Here is a 16,718-nt window from a genome sequence, read left to right on the forward strand (position 1 = left end):
GGGTTCCCACAAAGCTCTGCGTGTCCACACGAAACTGGGATGTCCACGGGGTCCCTGTAGGGCTGTGGGGGTTCCATAGTGTTGTGGAGTCTCCACATGTGCATACGCGGCGTCCCGGGTCACCCATCCAGCGCCGACCGGGGCGGGCCCTGCTGAGCTTCCTGCCGCGTGCGCAGGTCCCGACCCGCGCGGCGGCGACAGCGCCGCCGCTGATTGGTCGGCGCCGGGCGGGGGAGGCGGCGCTCTGGGCCGCCGGCCGCGCTCTCTGTGGCCCTGGAGGACCGCGAAGATGGCGGCGCCCATGGAGGTGGCGCTGGTGTCGGACGCGGCGGGGCCGCTCTGCAACTGCTCGGTCTGGGAGCTGCACTCGGGCTCGGCCCTGCCCGGGTACCGCGGCGGCAACAGCGGCCCGCGCGGGCTGGCGCTGCTGGGCGGCGAGCACCTGCTGGGGGCCCAGCTCGGCAAGAGCTACATCAACGTCTGGGAGCTCCAGAGGAAGGTACCGGCGCGGCGGGCGGGCCCGGGCGGCCTCGGCTCGGGGGACGGCCACGGGTCTCGCGGGGGGACTCCGGGCCCCGTGCAGGATGTGACGGGGCCACCCTCCCTGCGGATCCTCCGGCTCTGTGATGGGGAGCCCCTCCGTCCACAGAGCCACCCCCCAAAATCCATGGTCAGACCCCCCCCATGGGCGCCTCTCCACAAAGACCCCACCATGGCTTTTCTGTTCATGGAGACTCCGCTCTGTGCTCAGACACCCCTTCATAGCCCAGTTCTCTGCAGGGACCCCCATGGCCCCTCCCTCCGCAGAGACCCCCCCCGTCCCCCGTTAGACCCTCAGGCTCCCCCTCCTTCCATTCCGACCCCCATCACCACAGGCAGGTGCCCCCATCCCTGTCTTGTCAGAGACCCCCACAGACATCCCCCTGAGCCCCCATGTCAGGGGACCCTGCTTGCAGCCCCTTCCCCTCTCTGAGCCCTCGCTGTGCTCTCTCTGTGCCCCAGGACCAGCTGCAGCAGAAAATCATCTGTCCCGGGCCTGTGACCTGCCTGACAGCCTCTCCCAATGGGCTCTACATCCTGGCCGGGGTTGCTGAGAGCATCTACCTGTGGGAGGTACGGAGGTGCTGGGGCACTGGGGCCATGCAGACTCACACCATGGACAGTCAGGGAACATTCCCATCTCTCATGTGTCTGTAAATCCTGAGCCTGGGGTGCCACAGCAGGCAAAGGCTGTGCTGCCTGCAGCCCGTGGGGCAGCTCATTGAAATAGGAGTGGGAGGAATTCTGGGAGAGGCTTCACTCTGCCTCTTTCTCCTCTTTCCAAGCATCTCTGATGTCTCAGGGGTCGGGCATTGCTCCTACAAGGCAGCAGCACTTGGTTTTCCTTCAGTGTTTCTCCCACATTTAAGTTGCACATTTGTGTGTGCCCAGGGTGCCAGCAGCCCCTGCTGTGCTCTGGTCATTGTCCTGCTGGTTAATTACTGCTGGATTACTCGGGATTACTCTGCATTCCCAGCACACCACTGAACAAATAAAAGTGGTAGCTTGTCCTGAGCCTGGGAATTAAACCCCAGGATGCCCCACCTGGAGAGCTCCCTGTGCCAGGGGAGGTTTGAGGCTCACGGTGTGGGTGGCTCTGCCTGACCCGTCAGGGTTTGTTTGTACCGATGTAGCAGTGCTGGAATAAAATCCCTGAGACTGAGCCTGCAGTGGGAGCTGCTGCTTGTGATGCTCCAAGCTGGGCCCTGCTCCAGCTCCTGTCACCCACAGATGTGTTCCAGAGTATGGCACGTTCCACTCTGGCACGTTGGGAGAGGCTCCATGGAAATCATCATGGAGCTGGAACCAGCCAATAGAGCCCTGTTTTTGTGCTGTCTGTGAAACCCTTTGAATTGTGATTTGGTTTGATTTTTTGGTGTAATTCAGACCATGGGAAGAAGTAGACTTTTATTTTATCTGAGGACTTTTTTCTTCTTGGTTCCCTCCCCATCTGCAGTGATGCCTTTTAATAAGAAATGCTCCAGGTTTGGGGAATTCCTTGTCCACCCTAAAGCTTCTGCTGGCCCAGGACCACGAGCCACCCCTGGCATGTCCTGCAGCTCTCATAACCCCCCTGCCACCTCCTGAGGACCTGTGGGAGGAGGGAAGAAGCCACCAAAACAATATGAATATTAAGGGTGTACAAGAAATCTTTACTGCACACTTGTGACTTGACCAGAGGAGCAGCTCTGACATCACTGGGTTCCAGAGTTGATGTGCCAGGACCTCTTCCACTGCCGTGTGCTGAATTTCCCTGTGGTCCTGAGTGCAGGCTGTTGTTCCAGCTGTACCTCAGTGGTGTCAGTCACTGTCCCAAGGTGCCAACAGGCTCATGTGGGTGACAGAACCCACCCTTCTCCCCTCACTGCACCAAGGGCAGGGCACCACATTATCCCAAGACATCCTTGACACCCTCCTGTATGGGTATGATACACGAAACTCCGATTCCTTTTGAGGGCATTGTAGCAAAGTTTATTGAAAGACAGATTCTTTTTATACAGTGTTTCAGTACAATGAATAGGATTGGTCCTTTAAGGCGCCATCTTTTTGTAGACATCTCTACCAGTAAACAAGTGGGAAAAACACCAGGTGTCAGGAGGACAGTATCTACAGGGATTGTTTTGGGTTCCTCCTTACAATTTCCCAGGCCAGACCGAGAGAGTTCTGTACTTGGCTTTCCCACAGGCTTCAAGCCTGGAGCCTAAGAATCCATGTTCTGACCACTGTCAGTTCCCACACTCCTGCCCTTCCCCTCACTCCAGGTGTCCAATGGGAACCTCCTCGCCATCCTGAACCGACACTACCAGGACCTCACGTGCCTCTGCTTCACTGACGACAGCAGCCACTTCCTCTCAGGGGCCAAGGACTGCCTGGCCCTGGTGTGGAACCTCTACAAGTAAGAGGGGCTGGGGGATTTTGGAGCAGGAGATCCCTCTAAGCCCACAGCTCCGTCTGTGCCCACCTTGTGGGCAGGGAGCCTTTCCTTGGGGCCTCACCTGGGCTTCTTGGGAACAGGCATATGGCTCTGACTTCTTTCTCTGAGTGGAACAGAGGGGATCGTGCCCTTTGCTGAGGGTCTTTTTCCATTTGGGATAGGGATCTCAGCCCTTCAGCCTCAGTATCTGTGTGCCATGGCTGCCAGCAGCTCTAGTGTCCAACCTGGTCCCTGCAGCCAGAAGAGGCGTTCCCAGTGGGAGCAGAGCCTGGCCCAGCTCCCCGTGGGGCTCTGTCCTCGGCTGACCCGCCTGTCTCTGCTCTCCCCACAGCGTGTTGCAGGCAGAGCCCTCCCAGATCCCTGACCCCCGGCACGTCTGGTCCCGGCACAGCCTCCCCATCACCGACCTGTGCTGCGGCTTCGGAGGGCCCCTGGCACGGGCTGCCACCGCCTCCCTCGACCAGACAGCCAAGGTGAGGCTCATTTCAGAGGTGCCAGACCCTGCGGGGTCAAAGCAGGGCTCCTGCCAGGTAGCAGGAAGCTGTCCCTGTCCCCAAGCTGTCCCCAAGCTTTGCCGAGTTGCAGTGGCTTAATTTCTTGGCTGTCTCTGCGATGACTCAGAGCTGCCAGACCTGAGCTTTGCCTCTCCAACAACAGCAGTTTCTCTGCACCTGCCCCCAGGCTGGACTGCTGCAGTCCCTGTTGTCCTGGGAATGTCGGGGTGAGCTCCTCTGTTTCCCATTGTTGATGTCCACAGGGAGCAGAGCACGCTGGAGCCTGTGGGGCAGGGGATGCCCTGGGGGCAGGATGGCCAGAGAGAGAGTTCAGAGCTGCTTTGAAGCTGCCTGAGAAACTTGTCTCCTGCTCATAGAGAGTCTGATCCCAGGTTCTGCATTGGACTCAGTTTCCCAGCCACAGCCAGGAGGGGTGGAATGGGGAGGATGGGATGCTGGGGTGGAATGCCAGTGTGGGATGCCAGGATGTCAGTGTTCCTCCAATCCTGCCATTAACAACATTCTCACCCGTGATTCTCCTGTACCCTCTCACTCCAGCTCTGGGAAATCTCCTCTGGGGAGCTCCTGCTCTCCGTGCTCTTTGACGTGGGGATCATGGCTGTGACTCTGGACCTCTCTGAGTACCACATGTTCTGTGGGGGCATGGATGGGTCCATCTTCCAGGTCGACCTCTGTGCCTGGGTGAGTGTGTGGGGCTGCAGGTGTGCCCTGTCACCCCAAGCCACTGTCACCTCCCTGCTGGGACTGGTGTGACCTGCCAGGGCACAGAACGGCCTGGTTCACTCTGTGTCTCCTCTGCCCCCTCCAGACACGGTGATGAACCTGCTGGATTCAGCCTTCCTGAATTTTAACCCCTTTCCCTTCCTTCTTTCATTTCTGCAGCCAGTTCAGAGAGACCGGACCTTCCAGACAGAGCGGGAGAACGGGAAGATCTTTAAAGGGCACAGGTGAGGAACCAGACATACCTGCCAGCCACCATCTGCCCACCTCACCAACTTCTGGCATTCCTGGGGTCATCCTGAGTTTAAACATCCTCTTCCCCATTCCAGGAACCAGGTGACGTGTTTGTCAGTCTCCACAGATGGCAGCCTCCTGCTCTCGGGCTCTCACGACGAAACTGTCCGGCTGTGGGACATCCAGAGCAAGCAGTGCCTGAAGACGATGAATCACAAAGGTAGGAATGTCCTTATCTCCAGGATCCTCACTGCTAGAGGCCTCTGCTGTCTCACCTGTGCTGCCCTGGGCACTCCAGGTGTATTTTTGCCCCTTGCTTCACACCCTGGGAAGGGCAGAGGCGTTGGAGGGAGCCTCAGCTGTCTGGAGCGGTGCCGTGACCTTGTCCCATGTGTTAACAACCCCCTGTGCACTGTTGAGAGTGAGTCATGGATTTCACCCCGTCGCTGAGGCCACACGGGATCCTCCTCCTTGTTTTCCCAAGGGAGCAGTCACCCCACATGCTCCCCAACTGTGTCTGGAGGGGAGACAGGTCTGTGACCCTGGCAGTGAGTGCCCGTGAGCTCATGGGGCCTGAAGTGAATCCCATATGAGCAGCCGTCTGGGATTTCAATCTGATGGCTCCAGTAATTGCAGGAGCAGCAGCAAATCTGAGGGTGCCTCAGATACCTCAGAGCAATGGGGGATTTATCCCTCCTGTTGCTAAATGTGTTCCTCCCCCAGCTGTGGTGGTTTCTGGCCTGTGGTGCCGCAGTGACCAGTGGAGCTGCCTTGGGCATGGCCCAAGCCCCTCCCAGAGGTGATGGTGGGGAAAGCCAGACCCTGTTCCTCTGTGGTGGTTGAGCTGCTGCCTCAGGGCAGTCTCTGGAAGCCAGGCTACCTGCAGACCCTTTTCCTATTCCCTTTGGCTGCCAAGGACCATCCCTAATTGGGACCCACTGCAGCGCCCATCCAGCCTGGCGCCGCTGGCACTAGAGGGTGAAAACAGACCAAATGGAGCTGTGAGTCATCCGAGGAGGGGGGGCTGGGCTTTGGCTGTGAGCCGGGCGTTGGAGTCCTCCTGAGGCTGCAGGGAAGAATGGACAGACCAGGCTCTTCCCAGGAGGAGAAGGACCAGGCTGACCCCAAGCTGTGGGTGCTCTGCAGCCTCTGCTGGCTCCCTGCTCCAGGGATTTGGTTTCCCTGGCAGCCTTGGCAGTGGCATGGCTGCACTGTGCTCCGTGTGTTCAGGAATGGGCTGAGAGCCCAGCACCCCTGAACTGTGCCCTGGGTCTGGAGTCCCCATGGGCCCTGCAGCCTCCCTGCAGCAGGGGGGAATCTGCTGCCTCAACCCACCCCCTCTCCATGGATCCCTGTCCCCCCTTGGCCTCTCCAAGCAGTGGCGTGAGCCCCCCAGCAAGGTCTCTCCCTGCTGCCCCTCCAGTGTGTCCTTCTCCCTCCCCAAGGCAGAGGTGACAGTGCTCTGATGTGGTGATGTGACAGCAGCCTCTGGCCCAGTGTCCTCAGGACAGTGCAGTCCCTCTGCTTGCCAGGCATGGGGTTGGCTGGGGGCACACAGGACCCACTGCCCTCCCCTTAACACTGCTGCAAATAAATCCAAGGAGCTGGGGTGTGGCTCAGGGCCAGGCAAGCAGGCCAGGCACAGAGGGCTGTGTCAACAAGGGTGGCTTGTCCTCGGTGGGGGCAGAGCGGATGGACTTTGAGAAGTCAGGCTGCTGCTCTCGGGTAATGAGCTGTGGCAGTGCTGGTGAGGCAGGGCTGCTCCCACTCACTGTGTGGCTGGCACCACTCTGGGGAGACCTGTGGGATGAGGCTGGGAGCCAGCACTGCCCCCAGATCCCTCCAGGCCTCAATTCCCACCCTGTCACACAAGCTCCATCCTTGTCTCTGCAAACAGACCATGGCACAGACCATTGAGGGCTCAGTCCTGCGAGACCATCCTGGGACACTGTGGCTGCTGTGTGCTGCTGTCAGCTCTGTCTTGGAAGCTGGGTTAGTTGTTTCCCCCCAGTTAAGCCTAGTCCCTGTGCCCAGGCTGGCCTAGGATCACTGTGAGGCCTGCTGCCCCAGAGATAAGGTGATCTGGTACAGGACTTGCATCTGCCCTGGAGCCCCAGAGTGGCTGTGGGGGCTGTGTCCAGCTGGTGACCAGGTTTGGGGAACTTTGGATTCATTCCCGAGATATTCTCCTCTCCACCTTTCCTTTTGAACTGCTCCGTGAGCTGCCAGTGCAGTGAGAATCTCACTGATGTGAGTGCAGTGCAGTGAGAATCTCACGCATTTGCTTCAGGAACACAAATGTCTGGTCTTTAAGGAGAGAGCGAAGCCATCAGAGTTGGCCAGGAGCAGCTTTGGGGCCAGGCACTCAGCAGAGCTGCTGCTCTGCTGGTGGGACCCAACCTTGGATCCTGGGAGGATCATATTTAGGAGCAGGCTCTGGAGAAGTACAGGGTAGTGACAGAACTCTCATCCATGCCAGAGCTGCTTGTGTCTGGCTGCTCTGCAGAGACCAAAATCCTCCAGCAGCTCTGAGCCTCCCTAGGCCCCACCAAGTTCCCTCCCTCACTCTGCCCCCTTCTCCACAGCACTGGCAGCCCCCTCTCAGGTGCATGTGGACCATCTTTGCCTTTGGCCCGGGGAAATGACTGGTCTGGCTGTGGTAGCGGTGGCCGAGGAGCTGCTCCACCCACTGGAGGGGGTCTGGGGGCTGCTGTGCCTGACAGGCACAGCTGTGGGGGACAGCGGTGGGAGCTCACAGCGAGCAGGAGCTGGGAGGGGGCGGCAGCAGCCGTGGGTAAATGCGGTAATTAACGCGCTCATCAGCTCTGCCATTGAGAGCGTGTGATGGATTGTGGCAGCACGGAGCTGCTGATGGATGGAGGAGGGGGCCGGGCTCTGCTTCCCCCGGGTGCCAATTGGCCCGGAGAGCTGCAGCCCCGGGCAGGGAGATCCACTGGGAGGGTGGAGAATCCTGACCGCTGCCTGTGCCAGGGTCATACTCGCTGTTCTCGGGGCTGCCTCTCAAACCCACCAGGGTCCAGCCTGACCTGTCCCCTCTGTCCCGACACAGGTCCAGTGACAAACGCCTTCATCGTGCTGGCCCCTGCCAACATGTTCAACCCCGACGGGAAGCCCAGCGTGCCCCTGCCCAAGTTCAGCAGGCACCTGCACGGCACCGAGAGCAGCGACGAGCCGGGCACTGAGGGGGTGACGCTGCGCCTGGGGCTGCACCAGCAGGTACTGGGGGCGAGTGGGCGGCTGGGGAGGGGGGACAGACATCCCAGAGGGGTTGTGCCGGAGCAAAGCTTCTCCTCCAGCTGGTGAAACCTGTTCCTGCTCCCTCCTGCTTCCTCCCCATCCTGGCTGCTGCAGTCATTTGTCCTCCCAGCCCCGTGCTGCAGCGTGGGCTGGCTCTGCTGTCCCACCATTTCCTTGGTCCTGGCATGGCTATCGCCAGGCAGGGAGGGTCATACACCATCAGTGTCCCACCCATCCCAGCCTCTCTGCTCGTGGTCCCAGAGCTGCTCTCCTCTGCCAGCGTCTGCCACTGGGCAAGTGACAGTGACGGTCCTGCCAGAGCTGATGGATAAGCTTCCTGTTGGCTTTGTGGCTGTTTCAAGGGGCTGTTTGCCTGGCAGAGGGGACAGCATGATCACCCAGGGTCCCTCCCACGGAGAACCCATTCCAGGGGCATGGGGAGAGGGTCTATATCTCCTCTGCCAACCTCTCCATTCTGCTCTCTGCAGGAGCCCGGGCAGAGCTACCTGGAGAAGGCAGAGAGGATGTACTCGCAGATGCACTCAACGAGGGAAAAGGTGAGAGCTGCTCCCAGGCTGGGAATTGGGTACAGACCCCTTGAGGGGGATCCTTGTCAGCTGATCTGACTCAGAGGCCCCGAACAAGTAGGAAACAGGGAAAAAAGCCCTGGAATTTGCTGATGACATGGGCAGGAGGGGCTGCACTTTGAGGAGGAGGAGGAAGGGGACAGAAGGGTTTGGGGTTTCCTGCTGGGGAAGCAGCAGCAGCCCGTGCCTGTCAGAGCTGAGGTCCTGACACTTGTCTGTTGTGTTTCTGTGTCGCAGAACCTGGTGGGAGACCAGGAGCACCTGACGATCCAGGTGAGCGAGCTGGAGGAGGAGGTGAGCAACCTCCGGAAAATCAACAAGGACCTCTTTGACTTCTCCACTCGCATCATCACCAAACCAGCCAAGTGAAGAGGCTCCCCCCGCCCTCGCACCCCTCCGCCTCTCCCTCTCCGGCTCCTGGGGAAGAACCCGCCCGCCCTCGGGCATGGCCCAGCCGGCTGCGAGCCCGCGGCTCACCTTCCCCTGACTCGGAACACTCCGCCGCCTTCGCCTGCTCCGCGACACGGGACTGAGACCGGCGCGGGGACCGCGAGGGGACAGCACAGGGACCGTGTTCACCCCGATCCGGGGCCGGGGGGCACTCGGGCGGCCGCTGCAGGAGGAGCGTCGCCGGCTCCTGGGAGGGCTCAGGATGCAGCTCCTGCTCATTCCCCATCTCTTCCCCTGCCCCTTTTTTTTGTTTCTTTTTGTTACTTGACCCTGCAGTGCAGACAGAAAAGTGTTTTTCTCTCAATACCAGTTTGAGATTGGATTTTGGAGACCCCCTTCTGCCCACCCTGTCCTGGGGATTGCTGCTCAGTGCCACTGGACCCTGTGCTCTGGACAGCAAGGGCTGAGCAGCTTCTGCTCTGGGGGTGCAGTGAGGGGGCTGCTGCAACAAGTGTGGGGTCCCTGGCTACCAGGGCTGAGGATGGGGCCCTGCTCTGTCTGGCAGGCAGAGCCTGGGGTGTCCCTGGGCTTGGAGCACAGGTGGTGGTTTTGGGGTGCAGGGTCACTTTGGGGAGGGGCAGGGGGGCCAGCAAGGTGCTATTTCCAATCTCGTCAGTCAACAATTTATATATATTTGGATCCAACGACTCTGTTTTCACGGTGTTTGGGGACTCGGTCTTTTGTATTGTCACAGCATGGCAGCGGGGGTTGTGGGTTTTGTTTAGGTTTATTTTTTACATAAAAGATTTGTTTTTATAGTGAAAAACGCCTGTGTTGGTTTCTTTAACAACCCTTGCATGGCCACAGACCTTGACCACCTCTCACTGCATCCCTGGGGCTGCCCACTGGGAGGAGGAAAGTGCTTCCTTATCCCCAAACTGCCCAGTTGCCTTCACCCTAAGGGTCCCTCCCTGTCCCTCCAAGGTGTTGAGGTGTCCCCTGGCCACCCCTCTGTGTTGTGCCCCCCCTGTTCAATACCCCAAGTGCAGATGATTTAAAGTGCATTTTAAAACCAGAGCAGCCGAGCAGCCCCAGCTCCCGCCAGCTCCTCAGAAGATGCTTTTAGCTTAATCACTGGAGTCTATTCCTTTCCCTTCCTCCTGCTCCTCCTCTTCCTCCCAACGCTTTGGATCAGCATCCATTGGCTGCAGCAGGGACTGTTGCCCAGAGCCAGGGGCTGTGATGGGGCAAGAGGTGGGAGCACATCCCAACTGCAGGGAGCCCTCTGAGATCCCCAGAGATGAAGCCCCCAGCCAAGCCCGGACCCCAGCACTCCCTCCCACTCATCCCACACTTTCCCAGTCCCCCCAGTGGGATTCCTGTTGGGATGCTGCACTTAAAGCAGGAGGGAGGATGGGGCTTCCCAGAGAGCCCCCCTGTGCTGTGCCTGGTGTTTGGGGGGGGCTTTTCATTCCAAGATCCTGCTGCTCCTCCTATGTGGACAGTGAGGGCTGTCCCCTGTTTATCCCTGTGAGAAGGAGCTGCCAGGGATCCCATGGTCAGGGTCCTGCTCAGGGGGGACTTGCACCCCATGACCCTCCGTCCTCTGGTGGGATTTGTGCTGCCCTCCCTGCAGGTCCAGCTCCGCAGGGGAATTCATTAGCTGTGACTCATTACATTTATCGATATTACATGAATCGATACTTTTTGCCAGATGGATTTTGGCTCCATCCTTCATTTTTCCTTATTAATTTAGCGTGGCTCCAGCCCCGGTTGCTGGTGTTTGTTTGCTGGTGGCAGGGACCCTTGGGCTGGGGTTGAGCCTCAGTTTCCCTGGTGAGGATGAGCAGGATGACCCTCCATCCCCTCCCTCAGCTGTGCCGCTGCTGCCCTTCTCCCCTTCCCCACGCAGCAGGAGGAATTGCTCAGCCCTAGAACCGCCCGGACTCGGGACCCCCGATATTGAAGCTGCACCTCAGATTGCGGAGGGATAGAGGGACCGGGGTGGGGACCTTTACCGGGATGGAGGCGGCAGTTCACGGCTCGGAGTCCAACCCGAGGGGGTTTTCGTCGGGGGCTGGAGGAGGCGGATGAAGAGGAGGAAGAGGAGGAAGAACATCCCAGTGGTCCAGAGGTAGCCGGGACCCCCCTGGGATCAGCAGACGTCCCTGTGCCGGGGGAACCCCACGGTGGCAGCCCTGGGACGGCAGCACCGGGCGGGTGGGGGCCCCGTTTGCTGCGGGGCGCAGGGAGGGGGGACCCGCGCCGCGCGGGGGCGTGGACGGGGCGGCTGCGGGCGGGTCCGGCGCTGCGGGGGCCGGGTCCGGCCTGACCCACCGCGCACCGGGGGCTGCGGGGCCTCGGCGCTACCCGGGGAAGGGGGGCCCCGGCGGGACCCGGCCGGCGGTCCCTGCCCGGAGCCGGAGCCGCCCCAGGCGGAGCGCAGAGCGGCGGGGCCGGTGCGGGGCCGGTGCGGGGCGCATGGCGGGGCTGCGGGCGCTCTGGCTGCTGGCGGCGGCGCTGGGGGCGGCGGGGGGACACCCGCAACCCTGCCGCGTCCCGGCCCCCCCCGGCCCCGGCATCGGTCCCGGTCCCGGCCCCGGACCCACCGTGCGCCTCGGGGCTCTGCTGCCGCCCGCGCCCGCCCGCGCCCGGCTCCGCGCCGCGCTGGCCCGAGCCGCCGGGACCGGCCCCGGGGGCGGCTCCGGGGAGGTGACGCTGCCCCACAACCTCAGCCTGGAGGTGGTGGGGGGCGGCCCGGCGGCGCGGGACCCCGGCTCGCTGGCGCGGTGGCTGTGCGGGGCTCTGGCGGGGCGCGGTGTGGCCGCCGTCCTGGCGCTGCCCCGCTCCCGCCGGGAGCTGCTCCAGCTCGACTTCCTCGCCGCCGCCCTCCAGGTCCCCTTCGTCAGCATCCTGGACACCCGCTGGCCGCTGCCTTTCCGAGCGCAGGTGAGACCCGCAGCTCCGTCCCCGCTCCCCTCCCCGCTCCCGTCCCTGCTCGCCGGCTCCGTCCTCGCTCCCGTCCCGGCTCCTGTCCTGATCCCCATCCCGGATCCATACCAGCTCTATCCCGATCCCCATCCCGGATCCATCTCAGCTCTATCCCGATCCCCGTCCCGACTCCGCACCGGTTCTATTCCGCGGGTCCTTCTCCCGGCTCTGACTCGCCTCTGATCCCGATCCCGGCTCCGATTCCAGCTCCAATTCCGAATTCCAACCACTCATCCTTGCTGCATCCCGACTCCCTCCGGGCTCCATCCCGGCTCTGTTCTTCCTCTGTCTTCTCTCCCGCCCTGGCCCCATCCCACCCTCATTCCCATCTCCATCCTGCCTCTACCCCAGGCTCATCCTGTGCCCCATCCTGGCTCTGTCTCCCATCACAGCTCTATTCCAGCCCCTCCTGGCCCTCATTCCAGCCCTATCCTGGCTCTATCCCAGCTCCTTTCTCAGCTCTCTCCTGGCCCTTTGCCCAGCTCTATCCCAAACCCAATTCCAGCTTTCACTCTAAGGTAAGTTCCCTGGTTCCTCTGGAAGCTCTGCAGCCCTCAGCCCCAGTGCCCACTCCCTTCTGTCTCCAGAAGGGCTCTGGGATGTGTCCTGGCAGTGGATCCCAGACAGGAACTGGGCAGGGGATGGGCAGGGAGTGTGGGATGACCTCAGGGCAGGTGAGCCCATGCCTGGGGCTGTCTCTGGGCACAGCCACGACCCTTGTGTGTTGGCAGAGCCCCTTCCACTTCCACATGGACCGGCAGAGCTCACCGGAGATGCTGGTGGATGTGCTGGTGAGCGTCCTGCAGGCCAACGACTGGCAGGAGACCAGCCTGGTGCTCTGCCACCCCTGGGACATCGACGGCTTCCTCGACCTCTGGGCCCAACGTTCGCAGCTCTTCCTCCGCACTGTCCTGGACCTGGGCTACCTGGATGAGGCCAGGGCCACCCGCTACCTGCGGCAGCACGGGGACCGTGTCAGGACCCTCTCCAGCCCAGTGCTGATGCTGGGCTGTGACCTGCACCGTGCTCGACTCGTCTTCCAGGCAGCCGAGGAGCTGGGGCTGCCACCGCAGGAATTCCACTGGATGCTGGGCTTCCCGCTCAGCGCCAGTGAGCTGCAGACCGAGGGCCTGCCCCCAGGGCTGCTGGCCTTTGGGGAGGTCAGCCGGCCACCGCTGGAGCTCTTCGTGCAGGACATGGTGGGACTGGTGTCCCAGGCCATTGTCCATGCTGCCCGTGGCCACCTCAACCCCACAGAGCTGCAGACCACGGGCAACTGCAATGAGAGGCACCGGGCAGGCGGCAAGTCCCCAGGGCTCCTCCTGGCCCGGTAAGGGGGTGCTGGGGGCTCCTCTTTTCCCACATCCTGGCTCTGTAGTTTTGGGGTGCATGGGAGGGTTCTGCAGGGGACCCAGGATGGGGTAAGGGCAGAGCCAAGGGACCCCTGGGCTCAGTGCAGTGCTGTCCCCAGTGTGTGCAGCCACCACTATGGGGCTCAGCTCCCCAGGACACGGCTAGCCCTGCACAGGGGGGACATGTCACTTCAGATCTCCTTAACACTGCCCAAGCACGGTCACTCCATAAATATTAATAACACTTGGCCCTAGCAGCACAGCGAGCTGCAGGGCACTGCAGCGGGGCTGGATCCTGCTGCTCGTCCTTGACCTTGTCCCTGCCTGGGTTGGGCACATCCCACTCCCAGCCTCATCTCTTGGTCCCAGCTGATCTGGAACACTGGAACAGTGAAACCCTTTCCTTGGCAGGTCCCTGGCCAACACGTCCTTCCACGGCCAGACGGGGCTGGTGCGTGTGGAGAACACAGCATTGGTGAGGCCAGAGCAGCAGTTCCGTGTCTGGAGTCTGCGTAGAGACTTGCAGGGGGTGCCCACCTGGATGACAGTGGGCACCTGGAGCCATGGCAAACTGGAGCTGGAAGAAGGCGTGTGGCAGAGCCAGCGGCAGCGCAAGAGCCCCAGCGAGGCGGCCGAGGGGGCCCGCACACGGCTGCGGGTGGTGACGTTGGTGGAGCACCCCTTCGTCTTCACCAGGGAGGTGGATGAGGAAGGGAACTGCCCGGCCGGGCAGCTCTGCCTGGACCCCGGCACAAACGACTCGGCCGTGCTGGATGCCCTCTTTGAGAAGATTGGCAATGGCAACGGCTCAGTGCCACGAGAGTACAAGAAATGCTGCTATGGGTACTGCATCGACCTGCTGGAGAAGCTGGCTGAGGACATGGCCTTTGATTTCGAGCTCTACATTGTGGGTGATGGGAAATATGGGGCCTGGAAGAATGGGCGCTGGACGGGACTGGTGGGGGACCTGCTCAGTGGCACGGCCCACATGGCTGTCACCTCCTTCAGCATCAACTCGGTGCGGAGCAAAGTCATCGATTTCACCAGCCCCTTTTTCTCCACCAGCCTGGGTATCCTGGTGAGGACCAAGGACACAGCGTCGCCCATCGGGGCTTTCATGTGGCCCCTGCACTGGACCATGTGGGTGGGAATCTTCGTGGCACTGCACATGACTGCACTCTTCCTCACCCTCTACGAGTGGAAGAGCCCCTATGGAATGACCCCCCACGGCCGCAACCGCATGAAGATCTTCTCCTACTCCTCAGCCCTCAACCTGTGCTACGCCATCCTCTTTGGGCGCACTGTCTCCAGCAAGACACCCAAGTGCTGCACCGGCCGCTTCCTCATGAACCTCTGGGCCATCTTCTGCCTCCTGGTGCTCTCCAGCTACACAGCCAACCTGGCAGCTGTCATGGTGGGGGACAAGACTTTTGAGGAGCTCTCGGGCATCCATGACCCAAAGGTAGGCGAGTGTCCAGCTGCTTTGGATGGGCTGGGAGAGGGTTGAAGGCCAGGGAAGGGGCTGAGGGGGGTCCTATCCTTCCTTCTGCACATTCCTCCTCTCCAGCCCCAGCCCTGCATCTTGGCCCCTTGTAAGAGTGCGGATCTTTAAGACCTGCAGAAAGCTTTGTGTGTGTATCCCATTGGTGTTTTATCCCAGCCTCAGCTCCAGGGCAGGGGGAAGTGGGCTGAGTTCACACTGAGGCTGCTCTTGGTGAAGCTCTTTCCCAGACACTCCCAAGAGCTGCTGCACCTCTGGGGCTGCCCAGACACCCTGTCTGGAACTCAGGGCTGGGGGCACATCCCCAGGGAGTGGGGACACATTCCTGGGGCCACAGGTGCTGATGCTCTGGTGCCTCCTTCCAGCTCCATCACCCCTCACAGGGCTTCCGCTTCGGCACAGTGTGGGAGAGCAGTGCTGAGGAGTACATCAAGAAGAGTTTCCCTGAGATGCACGAGTACATGCGGCGCTACAACGTCCCCACCACCCCTGACGGTGTCACCATGCTCAAGTGAGGGACAGGGAAAGCATGAGGGGGTCCGTCCCACCTTTTGCCCCAGCCCTGGAGCCTGTGCACCTCCCACTGCACGCACAGGAGCCCCCCACCTCTGGGAGGGGTGTCAGGCTGGGGAGATGTTAGGTGAGGGGGGAGCAGCCCCTCCCTGAGCATCCCCCGTGCTGGTACAGGACAGAGCCTGCCAAGCTCAACGCCTTCATCATGGACAAGTCACTGCTGGATTATGAGGTCTCCATCGACTCCGACTGCAAACTGCTCACTGTGGGCAAACCCTTCGCCATCGAAGGTTTGAGGGGGCTGTGGTGGGAAGGGGGTTCCACTGTGTGTGTTGTGATCGGGCTGGGGTCATGCTCTGCCACAACCCACAGGGTGGAGAGGTGCTGTCCTCTGTGGCGGGCACTGGGGGCTGTACCCCCATCCCAGCACTGCCCCTCTCTCTCCTCCTCACCGGGGCCAGGTTATGGCATCGGCCTCCCCCAGAACTCCCCGCTGACCTCCAACGTCTCCGAGTTCATCAGCCGCTACAAGTCCTCGGGGTTCATCGACCTCCTGCACGACAAGTGGTACAAGATGGTGCCCTGCGGCAAACGCGTCTTTGCTGTCACTGAGGTGGGGCTGCCCCTCGGCTCGGGGGGGGGGGGTTCTGGGGTCTGACACCCCTCACAGCCCAGCTCACTCCCCTGCTCTCCGCAGACCCTGCAGATGGGCATCTACCACTTCTCGGGGCTGTTCGTGCTGCTGTGCATCGGGCTGAGCGGCTCCCTCCTCACCTCGCTGGGCGAGCACGTCTTCTACCGCCTCGTCCTGCCCCGCATCCGGCGCAAGAAGAAATTCAACTACTGGCTGCACACGAGCCAGGTGGGGCCAGGAGAAGGGGCTCACACAGTGCCTCAAAGACCCCTAACCCCATGTCACTGCTCCCTCTTAAACTGTTCCACCTCTGCCCTTCTCCAGCCCCGAACCACCAACCCTTGTTTAACCCCTGAACCATCACCTCCAGACCATCACCCTCCAATTAATTCCCGGCCTGTTAACCTCCAGACCATCACCCTCCCAACTCACTCTTGTTCCCCACAGAAAATCCATCGGGCTCTCAATATGGGCACGGAGGAGCGGAAGAGCCAGCAGCTGAAGTTGGAGCAGAGGTACAGCTGGGACTGGGGATCTGCCCTGCTCTCCTCCTCCTCCCTGCGGACAGCCGGAGTTCTGGGGGGCTGCAGAGGGACCCCAGAGCAGGCAGATCCCAATTCAGGCCTCCCCACACAGGTGCGAGCCCCAGCCGAGGCCGGCACCGGCGGCAGCGCAGCCCTGGAGCGCCCTGCGCAAGGAGGGGCGGCGGGTTCGCTTCCAGCTGGACAAAGCCCGGCCCGAGGCCGAGGGGTCCCCGGGGCACCCCGGGAACGGGCGGCCTCCGCAGCCCCTGGACAGAGCAGCCGGTGAGAACGAGCTCCGGGAGCTGGAGGAGAAGATCCAGGAGATGCGGGACCAGCTGCGAGCGGCGCTGCTGAGGAAGAGCGAGCTGGTGTCCGCGCTGGGCACCACCAAAGGCAACCGGCCACTGCCCGCCCCGCTGGCCACCGAGGAAAACCGGGAGGAGAGGTGAGCTGGGGGAGAAGGGACCCCCCAAAACATCCCAGGACAGGCTGCTCTGCCGGGGCGGGGCAGGGCAGGGCGGGGCA

At 61.6% G+C, this 16,718-nt stretch overlaps 2 protein-coding genes across 2 annotated transcripts; both read left to right on the forward strand.

Moving 5' to 3' along the window:
• Window positions 1-289: 289 nt before the first annotated feature.
• On the forward strand, window positions 290-9,461 carry WDR18 (WD repeat domain 18; the record flags this gene model as incomplete). The annotated part of the gene is made up of 10 exons (XM_083880108.1): window positions 290-499; window positions 1,003-1,113; window positions 2,802-2,935; window positions 3,306-3,447; window positions 4,027-4,170; window positions 4,372-4,436; window positions 4,539-4,663; window positions 7,514-7,680; window positions 8,190-8,258; window positions 8,526-9,461. The coding sequence occupies 10 exons, from the start codon at window positions 290-292 to the stop codon at window positions 8,655-8,657; spliced, it is 1,299 nt and encodes a 432-aa protein (XP_083736234.1). The 3' UTR covers window positions 8,658-9,461.
• Window positions 9,462-11,159: 1,698 nt separating this feature from the next.
• Window positions 11,160-16,642, forward strand: GRIN3B (glutamate ionotropic receptor NMDA type subunit 3B; the record flags this gene model as incomplete). The annotated part of the gene is made up of 9 exons (XM_083880171.1): window positions 11,160-11,627; window positions 12,401-12,999; window positions 13,433-14,483; window positions 14,888-15,033; window positions 15,210-15,325; window positions 15,497-15,648; window positions 15,733-15,897; window positions 16,117-16,184; window positions 16,306-16,642. The coding sequence occupies 9 exons, from the start codon at window positions 11,160-11,162 to the stop codon at window positions 16,640-16,642; spliced, it is 3,102 nt and encodes a 1,033-aa protein (XP_083736297.1).
• Between the last annotated feature and the right edge of the window lie 76 nt (window positions 16,643-16,718).

The sequence above is a fragment of the Zosterops lateralis genome (genome assembly GCF_965231275.1).
Source record: "Zosterops lateralis genome assembly, chromosome: 29".
NCBI classification, from domain to species: domain Eukaryota; kingdom Metazoa; phylum Chordata; class Aves; order Passeriformes; family Zosteropidae; genus Zosterops; species Zosterops lateralis.